The 17,657-nt window shown below is 39.5% G+C and overlaps 1 protein-coding gene across 6 annotated transcripts in view; it reads left to right on the top strand.

Moving 5' to 3' along the window:
- The first annotated feature begins 367 nt into the window (after nt 1-367).
- The window catches only part of ralgapa2 (Ral GTPase activating protein catalytic subunit alpha 2), a 95,602-nt gene continuing 78,312 nt past the window's right edge, over nt 368-17,657 (top strand). For 2 of the 6 annotated variants that reach the window (XM_076877821.1, XM_076877820.1), the window contains exons 1-2: nt 368-722; nt 17,228-17,338. In XM_076877821.1, the coding sequence (XP_076733936.1) occupies nt 617-722; nt 17,228-17,338 (217 nt within the window). In that variant the 5' untranslated portion in view covers nt 368-616. The remainder of the gene's footprint in view (nt 723-17,227; nt 17,339-17,657) is intronic. The other 4 variants (XM_076877818.1, XM_004566539.6, XM_076877819.1 and 1 more) reach the window with 3 other exon arrangements.

Below are 17,657 nucleotides of genomic sequence, written 5' to 3' on the forward strand. Positions count from 1 at the left end.
CAACAGTTTAAATACAGACAATCATTTTGGGGAAAATATGGAAATCACTTTTTCTTATCAGTGTATATAGTATCATGAATATCCATCCACTGCTCCTCTACTGTAGTGTTTTACCTTAGACACCAGAGGGCGCTTGGGAGCTATATCAACCCCCTTTTATCAAAATAAAGAGGTATACAGTCTCACAGTCCCATTTTTAAACTAAAGCTTGCTGCCAATACTCAAACTTTTAGACAGGACAGTGCACTCAAGCCCACTACTATCAGTTTCTGAAATTAAAGTAGACAAACTCCTCCGTGGTGCTTTGAAAAGTCTGTTCTTAACCTAGAAAACTGAAATGAGTAACCTTACTTCTAGCAGGGACGGAGAGTAAAGCTGAAGGTGCAAGGTGTAAAAGACATAAACACGGAGGCGTATTCATGAGGTCTAACCACGCCTCCGTTAGACTGCGCTTCCGTGTTTACACACCCACAAAAATAGGAGACTCCAGCGGCCGTCGGGCGGCTGTTTACCGAGCAAGCAGAGTAGCAGTGAGGAAAGTGACAGCCACACGGGAGGCTCGGTGTATGGTGAAAGACAGGTGATTTCAGCTTCCACGGTCGCATTTTAAAGCGTAATGTTCACTCGAAGGGGGCATGGAGACGTCAAGAAATCTACACAGAAAGTTCTGGACCCAAAGAAGGATGTGTTTACCCGGTTCAAACACCTCCGGACTCTGTTAGGTGAGTGAAATGTCACCGGGGAGCTGGATGCTGCATCGTCGAGGCTTAGCTAAGTGGAGCTAGCTAGCTGGCACCAGCCGACTGCTAACGTCAAACAAGGCGTCAGGTCAGCTGGCTGCTTAGTGCGAGTCCAGCCTGCTGACCTGTAACATGCATCTGCATTATGCCGGTACCCTCTGCTGTTTGAAGTCTTTGTTCATTTAAAATATGAGACAAATCGCACTGTGATGAGGCATGGATGCTAGCTAATACAAGCTAGCTCCCCTGCGGCTACCTAGCCAGCCAATAATGCTAACTGATGCAGGGAAACAGATGCCGAGAACAGGCTTTGCTGCTCTTCGGTCCTGTGCCATCATTATAGTGTTAAACACGTAACTGAAGCTTCGTCATTCAGCATCGATTCGCACAGGTTGAAGTCTCTGTTTGGACTTTTGGAGAGAAGACAGGGCTTTCTTACTGCAGGTTACCTTCCCGAGTTTCAGTCAACTTGCCTCTACCTTTTTTTGAGAAATTTGACATGATATTGACATAAACGTGTTACACAAGAGCAGTCATTTATTTTAATCCACTGGACAAGGAAGTGCAGAATTTATGAGGCTCATAAAACTGTTGTCTTCTTGCGCTGCGTTAATAAAAAAGAGACACGACTATGTTCTGCAGTCACCTGACTTGTGTTGTCCATACGAGCTGTTAAACGGTCTGAGTTTGCACGGCTTATTCCATTGATAAACTGTAATAATGACAAGTGAATGCTGAATCTACACTGATTTAAGCAGAACCGATGACGTGCAAGTTGTACATTTTATCATGCCGAATCATATCAAAGACAAAATAAATGCAGTGCTGGAATTTGAAGGCACCATCATCCTTTTTATAAATGAAGAGCGCATCCATTGGCTGAAAAATATATGTGATAGGCTAATATCTGGTGATATGTCACTGGTGTATTATTGGTTTCTCGTATTTGGAACTCAAACGTTGTATTAGAGGCCAGGAGGTCAAATGTTACAGTCGCCTCCCATCAGAACTCTGTTGACAACATCATGAATGCTGTACTATATCTTGTGCTCTTCTGTTATTCTCCGTGCTTTGTCAGTAATCGAGGTCAGTGTGGAGAGGAACAAAGAGATCTGGAGAAAAACTGCAATCTGCTCACTCTGAGTGCAATAAATCATGTCTTTCAGAAATATCATTCAAAGTAGGTCATGTATGTGTATTTCTTGACGTGGACCACACAGAGGTGAACATCTAGGCAGTTAATTTTCTCTTGTTTTTATTTGATGATTAATGGTTATATCCCCAGAGTAGCTGGAAAACAGATGCAGTAAACACAGTTTCTTCTCTTGTTTTCATTTAGATTTTATTTTATTTATTTTTTTACATAAAGCTTTGAAAAATATTGGAAACCTTTTTACATATTGTCCCAAAATACACACGATGACTGATTTGGGTAAGTTTTAGTTACAGTAAACACTAATTGCTTTTAGTTAGAGCACTTTTAGAGCTTCTAAAGTTTGGTATGTCTGTGGTGGCAGTGAAATTCAGAGGAAAGTCCGAGCACGTTTGCCATGTTTAGAGTTTAAACCATCGGTTCATTGACACGTGCCTGCTTGTAACCTTTTCATATAGTGACTTGTTATCCAATTTATTGATCCTCAGTACTGCAGCAGGATTGTAATAGCCACTGTCAGCCTAACAGTTGTAGCTTGAGCAAAGCTGTGGGAAGTTGATATGGTTGAAGTTTTTTTGCTATCATAGCAAACTTTCAATGTCAAGACTAGTACAGCCAAGGTGGAGGTCAGCACAGTGCTCTGCCTGCCATCTGTGTTTTTCTTTCCCTCATGTGCAGCTAAAGATAAGGCTGGTCTGTTTGTCCAGCAGCTGATAGTTGGGCCGACGTTGCAATCTCCCCCAAATTCCCAGATTACACCGAGCTTGCAGTTCAGGAAGGATTTCCTCCTGGTTCTGCTGGTTCCTGTGTGGCAGGAAGCTTGATGAGAGATGGGGGTGAGCTGGAGGACAGGGCAGGACAGGGACTTGGATAGAGCTGACCTTCTTTCACCAATCACGCTGTTTTATCTTTTTGAAATATTTAAATGTTATTATTCATAACACTAGCAAGAGAAGACATTTCCAGAGGTGGCAGGCTGGAACAGCTTCTGGTGGGAGGAAATTTAATATGTAGCTTCTTGTTAAACTTTACAACCTGTATGTCAAGCATCCACAGCTGGGGTTTACCACACTTATTTACTATGTTCCAAGGAGAAGATACCATTAAGGCACAGTTTGTTTTTTAATGACTCTTATGTTTTCAGTAATCCTTTAATTTCTGCACAGAAGTTTTCAACCTGCTCGTCTTCTCTCAAGGTCATTGTCTATTAAGTTATCCAAAATTTGACCTCTTTATGTCATTGCCACACCAACACCAGAAATTTGGTAAACAGGCTTGTTAAATCAGTGGTACTATCAGCAGTATTGTACTTGAAAGGACAATCTGTGGTCTGGGCTATTTTCAGAGTGGCCCTCTATTGGTTTTCTGCTCACTGAGCCGATCTGTGGGATAGAGTGTGAAAGCTGCTGCATGTTAATTTGCTGGTCATGCCTGGCTGCATTTGGCTGAGGTTGTTAATTACAGGAGCCCAGCAAAACCACCTGATCACTCACTGCTTCACACACTTGTGGCACCAACCGCTTTTCCTTTGACTTCTCTCTGTGCGAAGTCTTTCTCATCCTCGGCCCCCACCTGCTGAGCTCGCTGTGCATCCCAGTGCTCCAGGTTGTTCATAGTGACCTGGAGTATGATGATGAAAGTGTAGGAAATCCTTCATTGACATGAATGTAAACAACAGTGTTTGTCTGGAGGAATACCCATTGTATCCCCGGGGCAGTATTTCTTTTTTAGTGCCAAGTCAGCTATAAACGAGTCACGCTGCTGCATTTGAAGCTCGTAAATGTTTAACTCAAAGCTTTTCGTTTGTGAGGACTTGAGACCGGGTGCCTTGGTTGAAGGAGTAAATTAGCTGTTGTTTCTTTACTTTTCAGCTGGTGTAAACAGGCTCAGCTGGAATCTGCTTGTGAACTGCACTGGAACAAGTGTTGCCAGTGATAACACTCAGGTGTGTTTGTTGTAGGTCTTGGTATTTTTAAGTTTGCAACCAAAGGTAAACCTGGGGAAAAAATGAAGCTCTGTACTCATCGTTCACAAAAAATGAAAATGGTGTCATTACACTCTGCCTTTCTTCGTGTGCTGTTGTGTGGGTCGGGGTCAACTGAAAGTGCTGCTGTTAGAGGAGGAAATCACAAGTTGAAGCACCAGGGGGGAACAATGAGCACAACACTGGAAGTGCTCTCAAGAAGGTCCTCTGTGTGGCTGAAGTAAAGGCTGAGATCACTTGACTTCTGATTCTGCCCCATTTGTACAACACTCAGGTTAGACTTGTGAACAAGTCCAGCCTCTTACCATCTTTTATCCCACACTGCGTAGGCAGGATATCAACACTTAAAAAGTGTAGTGCAGTTCAATGCAAGTGTCATATTAAACTGTCCTTTCAGGATTTTATTAACCTTTCACAGTCTTGAGTTTTGTTTCTTATTTTCATGCTATCACCAACTAAACTTGTATCCGAGTCATCATGGATGATTAAAGCTTTTTGACACTAATTGGCATAAGTGGACTCTTTAATGTTACAAGTAAAATAAATCTGACCACTTTTAAACCAAAAACTTTTACCTGGTTTCCAGATAAATGAAGAAGTATGCAGAAAGAAATCATTGTTAGTTCCCTGTCAGATAAACTGTTAATATAATGATGTTAGAAGCATTGTGTGCTGCTTAGATTAGATGGCAGCTTTAACAGCTCTGTAGTGTTGCCTATTACAGCAGCACCTCCTCTCATAATGGTCTAGGCATTTAGCATCTTAGCACGTACTTAACACGTGCTAAATGCCTTATTAAGAGAAGCACAGAGATGCTTCAGAATAGAAATGAGGAATATCTAACACTGTATAATCATGGAATAGTGTAAAGCTGCCTGATTTGACTGTACATTATAAATTGTTGTAGACTTTATCAGTTAAATTTATATTTAATATATATTTGCTCATAAAGGTGAATGTTTTTAACTGCTTTATATTAGTTGATAGGGTCGGCAGGACTATGACTCTGTCATGGATATCAATTATTTATTGTGTTGCAGTGATATCTAACAAGGTGGTCATGTTAACCACATGGTTTATTTAGGCTGGAGGGGAAGATCTATTTCCTTTCATAAAGTCTATAATTTTTACTGTCTTGTCAATCAAGAATGGGAGCAGCTACTGGCATCAACAGGTAGACGACGCTTCTGCAGCAAAACAGAACTTAGCCATGCAGGTTATCAAATAGTCACTTCTAGATGTTATTGTTACTTACTGTGCTGCTTCACTGATTTAAGTACCCTTTGAGTCAGTAATAAAACCCAAATATGTGTATATCATGGTGCAGTTGATCGTAATGAAAGTGTCAGCTTCAGTCTCTCGGGGCTATTTATCAGAAGCAGCATCGCCCCCCTCCCTAGAGACAACTAGACTTCTTAAAAATCGATCCTTAAAAGAAGAGACTGGATTATAACTGTCATGATCTCAAAAATGTAAAAGCAGCAAAACAGGTTTGTTTTTGTCCACATCTGCAAAAAGGCTCATGTGAGCCTATTACAGTGTGAAAAATGGCTGATGATCTAACAGATAGCTGCTGGGCAGACGAATGTAAAACCTCATCCACGTATTTGTTTTAGATAAATCAGTGGAAGAGCTTTTTTAAAAGAAGTTATAGAGGAATTAAGGTAAGCTGGGGAAAAAGCTTCAGTTCTACATAAAGACTGAGTTATCTGGCCACACACAGGAAGCAGGTGGAAGGTGAAAAACGAGTGTTTTGACCAGTAGTTGTCAGAGTCACTCTGGTAAATGAATGATGATTTATTTATTCATTAGCTACATTGGAACAGATCAGAGATTAATAACTCTGTAGGCAAAGAGCTTCAGGCTTTAAGAACAAGCTTAAAAAGTAGATGTAATAAGAGGAACAGTTTGTTTCCACCCTTGTTTCTGCTGTTAATGTTGGTGGCTTCTAAACTGGTGGCAGAGTCAAGATAAGCATTTGGCAGTACAAAGAAGTCCTATCCCGCAGTCCCTGGGTGATTAGAATTGCAAATCATGGCACCATAAAACAGAAACTAGCTATCGCGCATTATAAATGCTGGATCGGCACACCTCAGTAGGAGTGGAGGGCTCTTATTAGTGTTAAGTTGATGTTGAAGTACGTCCATACCGTAGTAGTGACAGTTTTAGGGTGTCCCGTGTCTGTGTTTTCAGGTGTTTCTCATACACCATCAGAATAAACTCTGGGGCCATTTCTTTGAGTCTTTTGGAAATGTTCTTGGCTTTATTTTCTTTTTGCCATCACTGCTGTTTATCAGAGCCCACATTTCAGATATAAAGATATGTTTAAATCACATGCTTTTGAATGAATTCCTTTCCTCCCCTTTTAGCTACAGGCCAGCTGATGAAATGGAGAGAAAAACACCAAAACCCTGTGTTGTGCTGTGGGTGATCTGTGTTTCACCCACTGCAAAACCAGTTTGACAGGTTTCACTGTTGACCTTTCCTGTTTTTATAATGGCCAAACTTAAAACTTGCCCCCGTGTTTTACTGTGGCAGCATGTTATTGAGATCTGATCTCAGGGTGGATTTACATTTCATGTTGCCTTTTTGAATGCACAAGCTCCCGCTAATCTTAAGCAGTTTTAAAGCCAAGTAAAAACAAACACTCAGGTTTGGCTTACAGTCCATCAGATTAGTAGTTTGAGTAAAGCACAATCGAGGCTGGTGTTTGTTTCAAAAATAGTCAGTGACAAATTGATATTCAATGAAAATAGAACCTCTGTTTGGGGTTACACACTTGCAGGTGTTCATGTGACCTTGCCTTGTGGTCAGCTGTTGCGTCTTTACCTGTCCACTTGTTTCAGTTTGGTCTTTCGTTTCCACAGCTCTCAATAAAAGTAAAGATGGTGCGTGGAGAGGAAGAGTGAGTGTTGTCAGTTTAGCAGCTCAGTTCTGCGATAAGCTGTTTTCTAATGTGTGGGCTCAGACTGGGATAAGGTCAGGCTTTGCCAGTTGTAGCATGACCACTTCACACTGTGCTCTCTGTAGACTCATAGGCCCCAATCTGTTACACAGCTAGACACTAACTGCAAGTCAAGAGGCATTCATGCAGTGTTTGGCATGGTGGCACCATAATGAAATGACATGGACCAAAAGTGATGGGATTGGAGGAAAGTCCTTTTTCATCACAGTTTCATTCTTGTGATTGATTTAATGAAGCTCTACACCCTCAACCATAAATAATACGTCTAAATAGGACTCTAGTTTTTATCCACACCATCATGTTACATCATGTTATGACAAGCCTGATGAGATTTAATTTATGGTCTTCCATGAGTATAGCTGATGCTTTGAGAGTGTGGCAGCCTTTGCAGTGTTGCTTTACCCTAGCACCATGTTAGTTATGGGTCCACCAATTGATCAGTGAAGCATTGGCTAATATGCAAGTCAGCAAGGTGTGAGTGCCTCTGACAAATGACAGGATATTCTGATATTGGACATGTCTGTTAGATCATGTCAGTTTTGTGGATCTTGTATCTAAAATACAGTTTTATAAGTTTGAAAGATTATGATGAGTAAATGTCTGTTTCAACCATAAACATAAAGTTTGGAAATATTTTATTTATTTTCTTAAGCTAAGCTCACAATCAGCCAACCACTTGTACATTTGCCCAGTGCTGCAAAATAAAAGCTTTAATGGCCGAAGCAATCCATAGAAGACGAGTCTTGTCAGTAATAAAACAAATGGCTCTAATAGACCCCCTGATAAGGAAAATCATTCTGTCCCAGTGAGCATCGAATTATGATTGACATCTGTAGATTGGCAAAGCCTGGAGCGCATTTAGTAACACAAATGTTCACTGTGTGCTATCAAGGCCTCAAATGTGCCTCACACTGATTGCTCCTTATTGCATCATGTGACAGATGTGTCCTTCTCTGCTGGTTGCAGCAGATTTATGATTAACTTTGTTTCACTTTGGTCAAATATCAACCTTCTGTGGGTTGCAAAGAACTTCCTACAGGAGATATGTTTTCCTGTTTTGTCTTCTTCTTCATTTACATTCATGAACGTGGAATTTTAGGACTGATAATTGACTCTACGTGTTTGTTATGTCCCATTTTAATAGTGTGGATACTGTAGATATATTAAATAGTTTTAGAAGAAGTTATATATTAACTCTGCTTCCTTTTTTTTTTTTTTTTTTTTTTTTTTTTAGCACAGACAGCCACAAAAAAAGTTAGAGTAACTTGGCATACTTGAGCTTATTAGCAGTTACTGAGATACTTTAGAAATGGTTGAAATCTGTTAACCTTACACTTAAATGAAACCAGCTGACGGCAGCAGGTCTGTCCTTTGTTGTCTGCCTTTAGATTGTTTTTAACTAAGTATAAAACATTCAAACTCTGCACACTGACTTTATATCTTTAGTTTGTTCCAAAGGTATTCAAGTATTGTTGCATGTCTTAATAGTAAGTTTCCATCAGCACTGCATTAATGCTGCCCCTGGCTTCCCTTTGATTGGCAGCATTTGTTGACAAAAATAATTTTATTATGTCAGTATTTATTTTGGGTGGAGCACAAATGGTTTCACTTCCAGTGCTAAGACAGACATTGTTAAATAATATTGTAAAGGCCGTACCACATTATAAGAAAAATGTCCCCTCGACACAAAGCCTTTCAAAATGTTACCAGTATTGTTTTATCAGCAGCATTTTTTTTTCTGAATGCAGTGCAATAACTGACAAGTTTTTTTTTTTTTGTTTTTTTGTTTTTTTTTTGTTTTTTTTTTTTTTTTATTCAACATTAAAACATGTTGAATAGAAAGACTGGGCTCATGTTGGTCCACTTACATGTTTCAAATGTCATGTTTGATGTCTGTCAACAAATAAGAGGACTGTTTGCGTGCAGACTTAGTATGTCACCCTCTTAGGGTTTTCTTCCACTCTCTCAAAATGATTCCACACTTTGGATTTCCTGCCTGACATATGTAATTACTGTAACTAATTACTGTGACCACTGGTAGCAGCCATGATAACTGTTTGAGACACACTGTCACCGCTTTCACTAAGTTAACTTGACTAAGAATGATCAAATAGCATTTGGGCGGCTCTGTGAATCATGCTGTCTGTTAGTGGAGGATCGTAGCTCAACATGCAAACAGCCACGGAGCAGGATGGGGAGCAGAAAAAAACAGATTTTAAGTAGTGTCCATAATTGGCTTCATATTCATATAGAATTTCCATTATTTCTGGAAGGATGACGGTAATAATATTCTTACTTAAATGCATTTTGTTAATTGGAATATTTTATAGCTAAGGTACTTGAGTAGAATAGCTAAGGGTATTGCTGCTGACTTTTGCAGTTATTATTCAATAATAAATACTTATAAATAAATGAAAAATGTTTGAACTGGTTAAAGAACTGAATATTCTCAAGAAATCCTCAAGGAACAGGCATATCTTTATTATGATCAATCTCCTGCAGTCTCTCTAAATTTGGGAAGTATAATGGCATCCATAGTGCATTTGTCGCCTTCTCCTTTAGCTGGCATGCCATATCTGTGCTCCTACGTGTTGGCAGCCTCCAGGCATCCGTGCCGGGGCCCTTAAAGAGTCCTCTGTGTCTAATGTGAGCATTCAGCCAAGGGCACATATCAGTCTCTTCTCTCTCTCATCTCCTTTCTGGCAAGAATATAGTGCACCTGCAGTGCTAGCTAGCCCAGGACTAATGCAAATGAGAGTGTGTCTGATCAAAGGCTTTATTCGACTGCTTTTTGTGTATGACGTGGCATACTAATGATTCAGCTTTAATTGAAATAAGTGGCGTACACTGGAATTTACCCAGAGACTTAAATGTGGTTTAACAAAACCTGTTACACTGAATGTCAGTTTTTATTGGATGTGTTGTCTGCTGATTAACTTTAAACAGGGGAGTAGGCAGAGTGGCGCATCGTGGCCCATCGCCTTCAAAGAGCAAACAGCAGAAGAGCACACCAATTATTCAGCTAAAACTTGAGACTGTTCTGCTTTACCCAGCGGGTGGCTGCTGTTCATTTTTCCACCTTATTTGAAATGGTTATGCATCAAAGGATGTGCAAAAGCGTTAGATAACACTTGAACACTGTTTGGGGTATTTCCAACCACTCTCACCATAGCAGCTCTCGGTCTCTTTGTTGTAGAAGTCACAGTAAGATGTAAGGAAGCCTCATTCATGTCATGATGATGACGATGATATGAATTATCCGATAACAGCGCTGCCAAAGATCAGAAAGTAAAGGTATAATCTGTCATTTTTTAAATTAATTTTTTTAGACAGGAGGATGAGCTGATAGTATTAGACTGAACATTTTGAGAAGATACTGTGTTTAACGGCTGTGCAGTATATAAGATTATGGCTCTTAGCTCTGGCTGCATATTATTGTTTTGCAGCTGGTCGTTTCACACAGGGGTGGAACATCTGCCCTTTCCTGACAGTTAACAGGAAACATCACAATGGAGAACTGTGTCCTCCGAGCCAAACCTGGCATGGCTGATGTGTTTGGCATGTATTTATTAATTCCATTGTAGAAAATTGCAGATCTCCGAATCATTAACTTATCACTGTCAGCACCATTTAGAAGAGTGTTCATGCAATTGTTTGTTTAATAGGGCTGACTTGGTGATCCCCACAAGTCATTTTTACTGCATTTTATGCAACCAAAAAAGGCTTTATGTGAGTATGAAGCCTTATTGGGCACTTTATCAGAAAATAAACAGTAACTGGAAGGAACAAAATAGCACCTGTGGCATGAACTCGGCATTTGACGTTTGAAGGCAGTTTAGCTCTCTAGATTTATGCAGTCGGCACTAAATTGTGCGTCTCAGCAGATATTGAGATTTATCAGACCGTGTGTGTGTGTGTGTGTGTGTGTGTGTGTGTGTGTGTGTGTGTGTGTGTGTGTGTGTGTGTGTGTGTGTGTGTGTGTGTGTGTGTGTGTGTGTCAGCCTTAGATTTCTGCCCTCGGCCTGCAGATACCCAGCCAGATGTGATCTTGTTGTTTCTTGACTCTGTCTCAGAGTTTGTTGTGCACTTTGAACGTTTGTGAAACTCAGCTCGAACCAGTTTGGCCACACCCCGTTTACTCTTTTCACCAATAAAATTGTTTCATTCACCCATTTTTATTGTGTTTTTGAACTTCTTCAATAAACCCTAAAGGCGTGTGTGAGAGACATTTCTAACAGCAGTTTCATAAATTGTATAAGCATGTCTATCACCAGTCATGTTGCCACTGCCAAAGTTAGAGCGTTTTTACCCAGTATGATTCTTGATTAATTCAACACTAATTCCTGTGTTGTATCTCCATGCTACCATGCATTGCCTTCCTATCTCATTATTTGGCTGATTGCATTTCATTATCATTTCATTTCCTGTTTTTGACGCGAGCAGATGGAGAATGACAGATGGAGGCGTGTCATTCAAAGGACTGAGTTATTTTGTTGGAATCGGAGGATACAGAGTTATCCCCAGCATTCCTGGGTCTGGAGAGCAGGTTCTGTCGCTTTCTGTCCACATCCTGTTACCTGATGATGTTGGATATCTTCTCACATTGCTGGATGCTATTGAACAATTTCATTCTTTCATTTAACACATTTCTTTCATAAAAAGCAAGTCCTGATGTAGCAAGCATAAGAAATAAAGTTCCTCTCTTTCTGTAAATCATTAATGGCTTAGCAGACCATTAGTAGCTGGCAGTGTGATCAGATATTAGAGTATTCTCATTACTGAATTTTAATGCATTAACCCTCTCCATGTAGCCTGGACAGTAGGTCTGTTAGGAGGGATTGTATACACTCCCAATCACATCTAGGCTCTTTATCTGAACTTTAGTACTTGTAGGCAGATGACTGTCAGCTTTTTCCAACATCCTTAAGGGCTTAAGGATGTTGGCTTGCCCACTGCTGAAGAGCGCAGACTAGTATCACAACAGCTTGATGTATGAAATTCACCCAGCACCATAAACATATGAAGCAGCCAATAATATTTAATTTAGAGGCATTTAGTGATGAATTGTTACACAATTCTTTTCTTTCTCCGTCTTACATTACAGGTACATGATTTTCTAATCTAATCTGTTTGATATGAAGACTTTTTTTTAAATTGTATTTTATCCACAGAGCTCTTAAGTACACATAGTTTCATCTCAGGGCACTTTTATATTGTAAGGTCAAGTTCTTACTGTTTATTATACACAGGACATGTTAAGGCCAATGTGCTGAATCCAAGTTAAAGATTGTGCATCTGCACTTCTTCCATGTTTTCAAAGCTACTGGGAAAGCAGTGAATAATCCTTCATTCTTCCTGTGCTCAGAGGTGACTGTGGGTTCTTGCACTAGCTTCAAAGGATAACACATAGTAGAGCTAGGGTTGTCAAGTGGGCAGCTACCATCCTCTGCATTTTGCTGATTTAGCCATTTTTTTAAATGGTTTTCCCCAATGCCTGTCCATTTAATCTTATTTCAAATATATTCTGTACAGTTTTACTAACTAATAATAATGTATAGGGACAAGTTTGTCTTATATTCTTAGGTGTACAGATCCTACAATAGGGGGGGGGAAAGTATACCTTTAGTTTTCTGATGTGCACTGACTTGTGTATGTTCTTGTCATTAAAGCGGCTGTTCTGTTCTAAATGATAACGTGTCAGCCCTGCTTCCACTATGACTTTGCATGTTTTGTTTGATTATTGTTAGGGGCTTGTTTATATTAGAGGTCATGCTCAGCTTTTCATTAGCAGCATTCATATGCAGCATGTCCTAAAAGCTCACTTTTTAAAAGCTTGTGACGTTACTACAGCCCATGGGCTCACGGTTTACCAGACACAGACACTCATTGAGCCAGATAATAAACCCTTTTTTGTTTTTTTTTGTTTTTTGGAAGTGATTGAAAGATTGGAATTAGGGGAATGATGTTATACAAATGTGCATAACAACTTTGATTTCTAAAATAGTAACGTGGATAGTAGGGCTGAGCCATACCATACTGTTCACAGTAATACTGGTATAATGTTGGGCAATGATAAGAAAATTAAATATTGCGATAGAATATGGGTAAAACGTGCATGTGCAGTGCCTTTGTTTTCATACGCACATGGTGGAAAAAGCATGGCGGCGATGGAGAATGAGAAGGGAGAAAGCGTATCGTTGAATGAAACGGATGAACCAGAACTGGTTTGTAAAAATGCTTCAACTTCAGTGGTGTGGAACTGGTTTGGCTTTCGTCCGTCAGATACACTAAACTCACATTAAACAGTATTATAATCATTCTTTATGGTTCACACTAACTAGATAGGGTAGCAGATAGGGCTGTGCGATATGACCAAAATCTCATATCCCGATATAAAACATCTATCGTCCCAATAACAATATAAATCACAAAAAATTTAATATTTTCTGTAAATTCTGTGAATCTCGGGTAGGTGAAGTGTTTCCAGCTGGGCGTAGTGTACCTGGAGTCGAGTGTTCTAACCGATGCATGAAACTACACTTTTTTAGACATAAGTTGTAAAGGCCGCCGTTTTCTTTGTATTTATTACACAGCGTGCTGCGGGGAAAAGCCTGTTCTGAGTGTAAGGTTTATTTTTTAGCACCTGACAACTATTTTTTTTTTTTTTTTTTTTTTTTTTGTTTTTGCTTCTCACCCGTCAATATTCTGCATACTTTTTCATGTGATTCCGTTTATTTTGAAAATTCTCAACAGGATCTTGAGCTTTATTGTGAAAGGTTAATGTGGAAAATAAACAAGCGGACATGCGATGGTTTTACCGTCGTTGTTGCTAACGACAACTCAAAAAAACAGGCGCTTGTCCATCCGTAGTGTGGTTATATTAAATATAAGAGAAAGAGAGAACTTTAAGAAATGAATATAGCCACTACAGTGGCCATCAAAACGATGAAAAAAATATTGCCGTAAACAGTTTATTTTGCGACACCACGAAACAAACAATAGCGTAAAATGAAACGATAGATGTTTTTATATCGTCATCCGATATATATTGTTATATCGACCAGCCCTAGTAGCAGAGAAACGCCAAACTGAGCAACATGAGCCTTTAAAAAGGTTTGGTGTATTATTCTGTGCAACATTTCTGATTCTGGATAACTAGAATATTTCCCCCTGTGCATCTGGGGCTACTTTACTCTGAGCCGCTCCCAAGTGACTAAGCTTCTCACTGTAGCTCTAAGGGAGAGCCCAGGCACTCTTCCATTGAAGGCTTATTTCAGCCTTCTTCATCTGCAGTCTCACTCTGTTTTGCCTCAGTGGTTAGCGAGTGTTTTCTGGAGGTTGGTGGCTGTCTCTGGGTTAAATCGGTCACAGAGTATGTTTTGATTGACCTTGTGATTTCTTTCGTCTCGCAGATTCCTGGGTTGGCCCATAGTGTTCATGCAAGATGCATTTGTCTGCAAGCACTTGTTACCTTATGGAGAACATTCTACTTTAAAGTAATAGTTGTCTTTACTGCTAAATCATGCGACTGGGGCTTTAGTAGTTGATTTTGCAGCAACTGCCTGCAGCCACTTGCAACCACTCAAGGAATATTTTTTTTTCCATAGCAACTGGTGGCTGGCTATAGGCATGTGTGACTGGAGACTAAGGTTCATTAGATTTCTTTAAATCATTTTAGTGTTGGATGTTATTTTTATAACAGTGCAGTTGACCGGAGCTAATTCCTTCAGTTCAATGTGTTTTGTGATTAAGATTGGCTCATCTAAAACAGTCTGATAGTCTAAATCTAATCTATAACCTAAAATCAGTTTAGATTTGGATTGGAAATGGGAAAATTGGAATAATAATCTTTTTTTTAATTAGTATTATTTTTTTGTTATCCTACATTTTCCAGCATCTCTTTACAACTGTTTTTAGTGGTTAAAAATTAGCTGAAATAAAAACCTAAAAAAAATCTCCCCCTTTTATCCCTGTGTTTTTTAACGAAATCAAAAGTCTGTTACCGGTAGTTTAAATAATACAGACATTTGAATTTCCTGATGGAGCTATTCTTGGTTATGCTTCACTGTTTTGTTTCATGATTAATGAATCTTAGCCTCATGGGATTAATGTAGCTTTTCTTTTTTTCATGTACATCTTCTTGTGCTTTCTCAGTTGAAAACAAGCATCTGTTTCTACAGCAATGGGCTGATAATAGCTGCATTACACTGGTTTAAATTGCTAGCTGCTGGCTGGCAGGGAGGTTGCCTATCTGCGGATATCATCAGGTAGTTTTGTTAGTCTACAGTAATTATGGGCAAGCTAAGGTAACTGTAAAGCATTGATGGTAGTAAAACTGGGTCGGGTAGAAAGTCGGTGTCATCTCACTGTGTGTCACCAATTAGTCGTTACATTATACATCCAACTGTCAAACAGCAGCGTCACTAGGGATTCACCCATGATGACATGATTATTTATTTTTTCCTAAATCGAGGCTAAAAATGTAAAACACTCATTACTTTGACTCAGTTTTCTCATCATGCATCTTCATTATCCCTGCTTTGATCTCAGGGCAAAGCTTTGTCTTTGTCACGTAATTCATCATTCCAGCAGTCCCCGGGAGTTGGACAGCTTCTGGGAGTTTTCCAATTTGCCATTTAGTAGAGGGAGAATTGGAACAGAAGGTGAAGCTTAATTGCTCTGTTTTGCCAGGAATCATTTTTGGGAAATGTATATGGGGAAATTATAGTTTTCAACTGTGTGTGTGTGTGTGTGTGTGTGTGTGTGTGTGTGTGTGTGACTAAACTGCTATTTAATGCATTGAAAAACACATTTACCACAGCTGTAAATAAATATAGATAGATTAATGCTTGAGGAAGCTTAAACATGTGTATTAGTTAAATATCAAGCAGAGGTGTCTCTTCCAGCATCCCAGCTGCCTGTTAAAGTGTATTTTTGCCCAGGAGAAAATCTGTCTTACAATAGCACTTCCTGAGTGCTGACCTAAATCCCAAAGAGCCCTATTGGATGGCATGGAGGAAAAAAGTCATCTCATTTATTCATCCTCCAGTGTAGATGAACTCAAAGTATTACTGGCTGAAACATGGAGGAGACTTTCATCACAGCAGTAACTGAAACAATGGCCTCATATTGTCTGAGAGTTTTGCAATCTTGAAAAAACAGAAGGAAACAAAAGGGGAAAAAATCACAAACTGATATTTTCTTTAACATTTATTTGGTTTGCAAGTATGTTTTGTCTCCATGTTAAACTGTGACTACCATTCTTTAGATTAAGTGCTCTTAGCTTTGCATTGTATTCCTCACATGGACTTTGCCTTTGGGAGCTACAAAAAGTATATTTTGCGACTCGTTTAGCTTAAGCAGAACCTTAAAGTGATTCCTCACAATAAGGTTCTGGGTTTGCACCTCCTAGTCGACTGGGCCCTTTATGTGTAGAGTTTCTGTGTTCTCCCTGTGCCTGTGGGACCTTCTGAGTACTCTGGTTCTCTCCCAAAGGCATTTTAGGTTAATTAGCCATAGGTGCATGTATATGGGAGATGGTAAGGTTCTCTGTCCCTCTGCCAGATCTCAGTGGACCGGTGCGTGGTTCACTGCGCCTTTTGCACCATAACTGCTGAGATGGATTGAGTTAAATAAGCGGTTGGATGGGTGGATGAATTTATTAGACGGCATCCATTTCACTGTGATGGACTGCAGCTTGTTTGCCTTCTGTTTAGGAGATTGATTGCAAGCTAACCAGAACCTTGTACCAGGCTGAGGCTCCAGAGCAGAAGGACCACTGTAGTCGGTTGAGGTGCAACATGGTGGCACCGGAATCGGTCTATTCATTGTAGTGCCAGCTTAACATGTATTACTTATTAGTTACTTATTATAATTTATGTACCAATGCACGGATGTGCCTCTGTGCGCCACCACAGAGGCAACAATACAAAAATTGTGTCTTTGTTGGATAAAATGCACATTTCACAGTAAAAGCATCATTTAGAAATCTTTCACTTTTCAAATTGTGAAATTGTAGATCGGGGTAAAAAGTTTCTCAACGTCCCCAAAAAAAACAGTTCTCTCCCGTGGCTACAGGTGAGGAGTGGGAGAAGTTACACTGCTTAAGGAAGTGAAGCAATTTGCTTTGTTTTAAAATGTATGTAGTTTTCTGTTTAAATGGGGAACTAATGGGAACTCACTGTCACTCCTGTGATTAGTGTCACACAGACAACATTAAAGCATCCAGGTTTCTCAAAACAGACTACAGGGGAAAATCTCTACATTAACAAACCTTGAACGTTGAATACACTGTTGAAAAAAAGTGATTGTTTCTTTTTTATTTAATTATTATTTTATATTCTCACTGACTAAAGTTGATTGAGTTTCTTTTCCTTTTCCCCCAGATATCATTGACAAGAGTGAGTTGAAGACATTCTTTGAGAGCAACAGTTCTCAGATTTATTTTATCTTCTATGAAAATTTCATTACACTGGAAAGCAACTTAAAACAAAAAGGTGAGTAAAAGCTTTTTTTGTAATAAACTGCACATGAACTATTTAGCTGCTGCTGTCAGTGTCGGTTCAATAATTAACCCTCTCTTTGCCCTCTGTGCTACAGCAAAGGTTATTTTCCGTTTGCCCCACATTTCCAGAGCAGCGGTACTTAGAGAATCAATCTGATTATGTTTAGTGTAACTGAGTGGATTGAGCTTGCCTTCATTCATTCCCACTGGGACTGCGGTCTCATGGTCATACACGTTCATTTAAATGAATGTTTATGCAATGGCCCATATTATTTTTGCATTATTGATGAAGCTCTATGCAGCATAGCTTC

Source organism: Maylandia zebra, linkage group LG19 (assembly GCF_041146795.1).
Source record: "Maylandia zebra isolate NMK-2024a linkage group LG19, Mzebra_GT3a, whole genome shotgun sequence".
In the NCBI taxonomy this organism is placed as follows: Eukaryota; Metazoa; Chordata; class Actinopteri; order Cichliformes; family Cichlidae; genus Maylandia; species Maylandia zebra.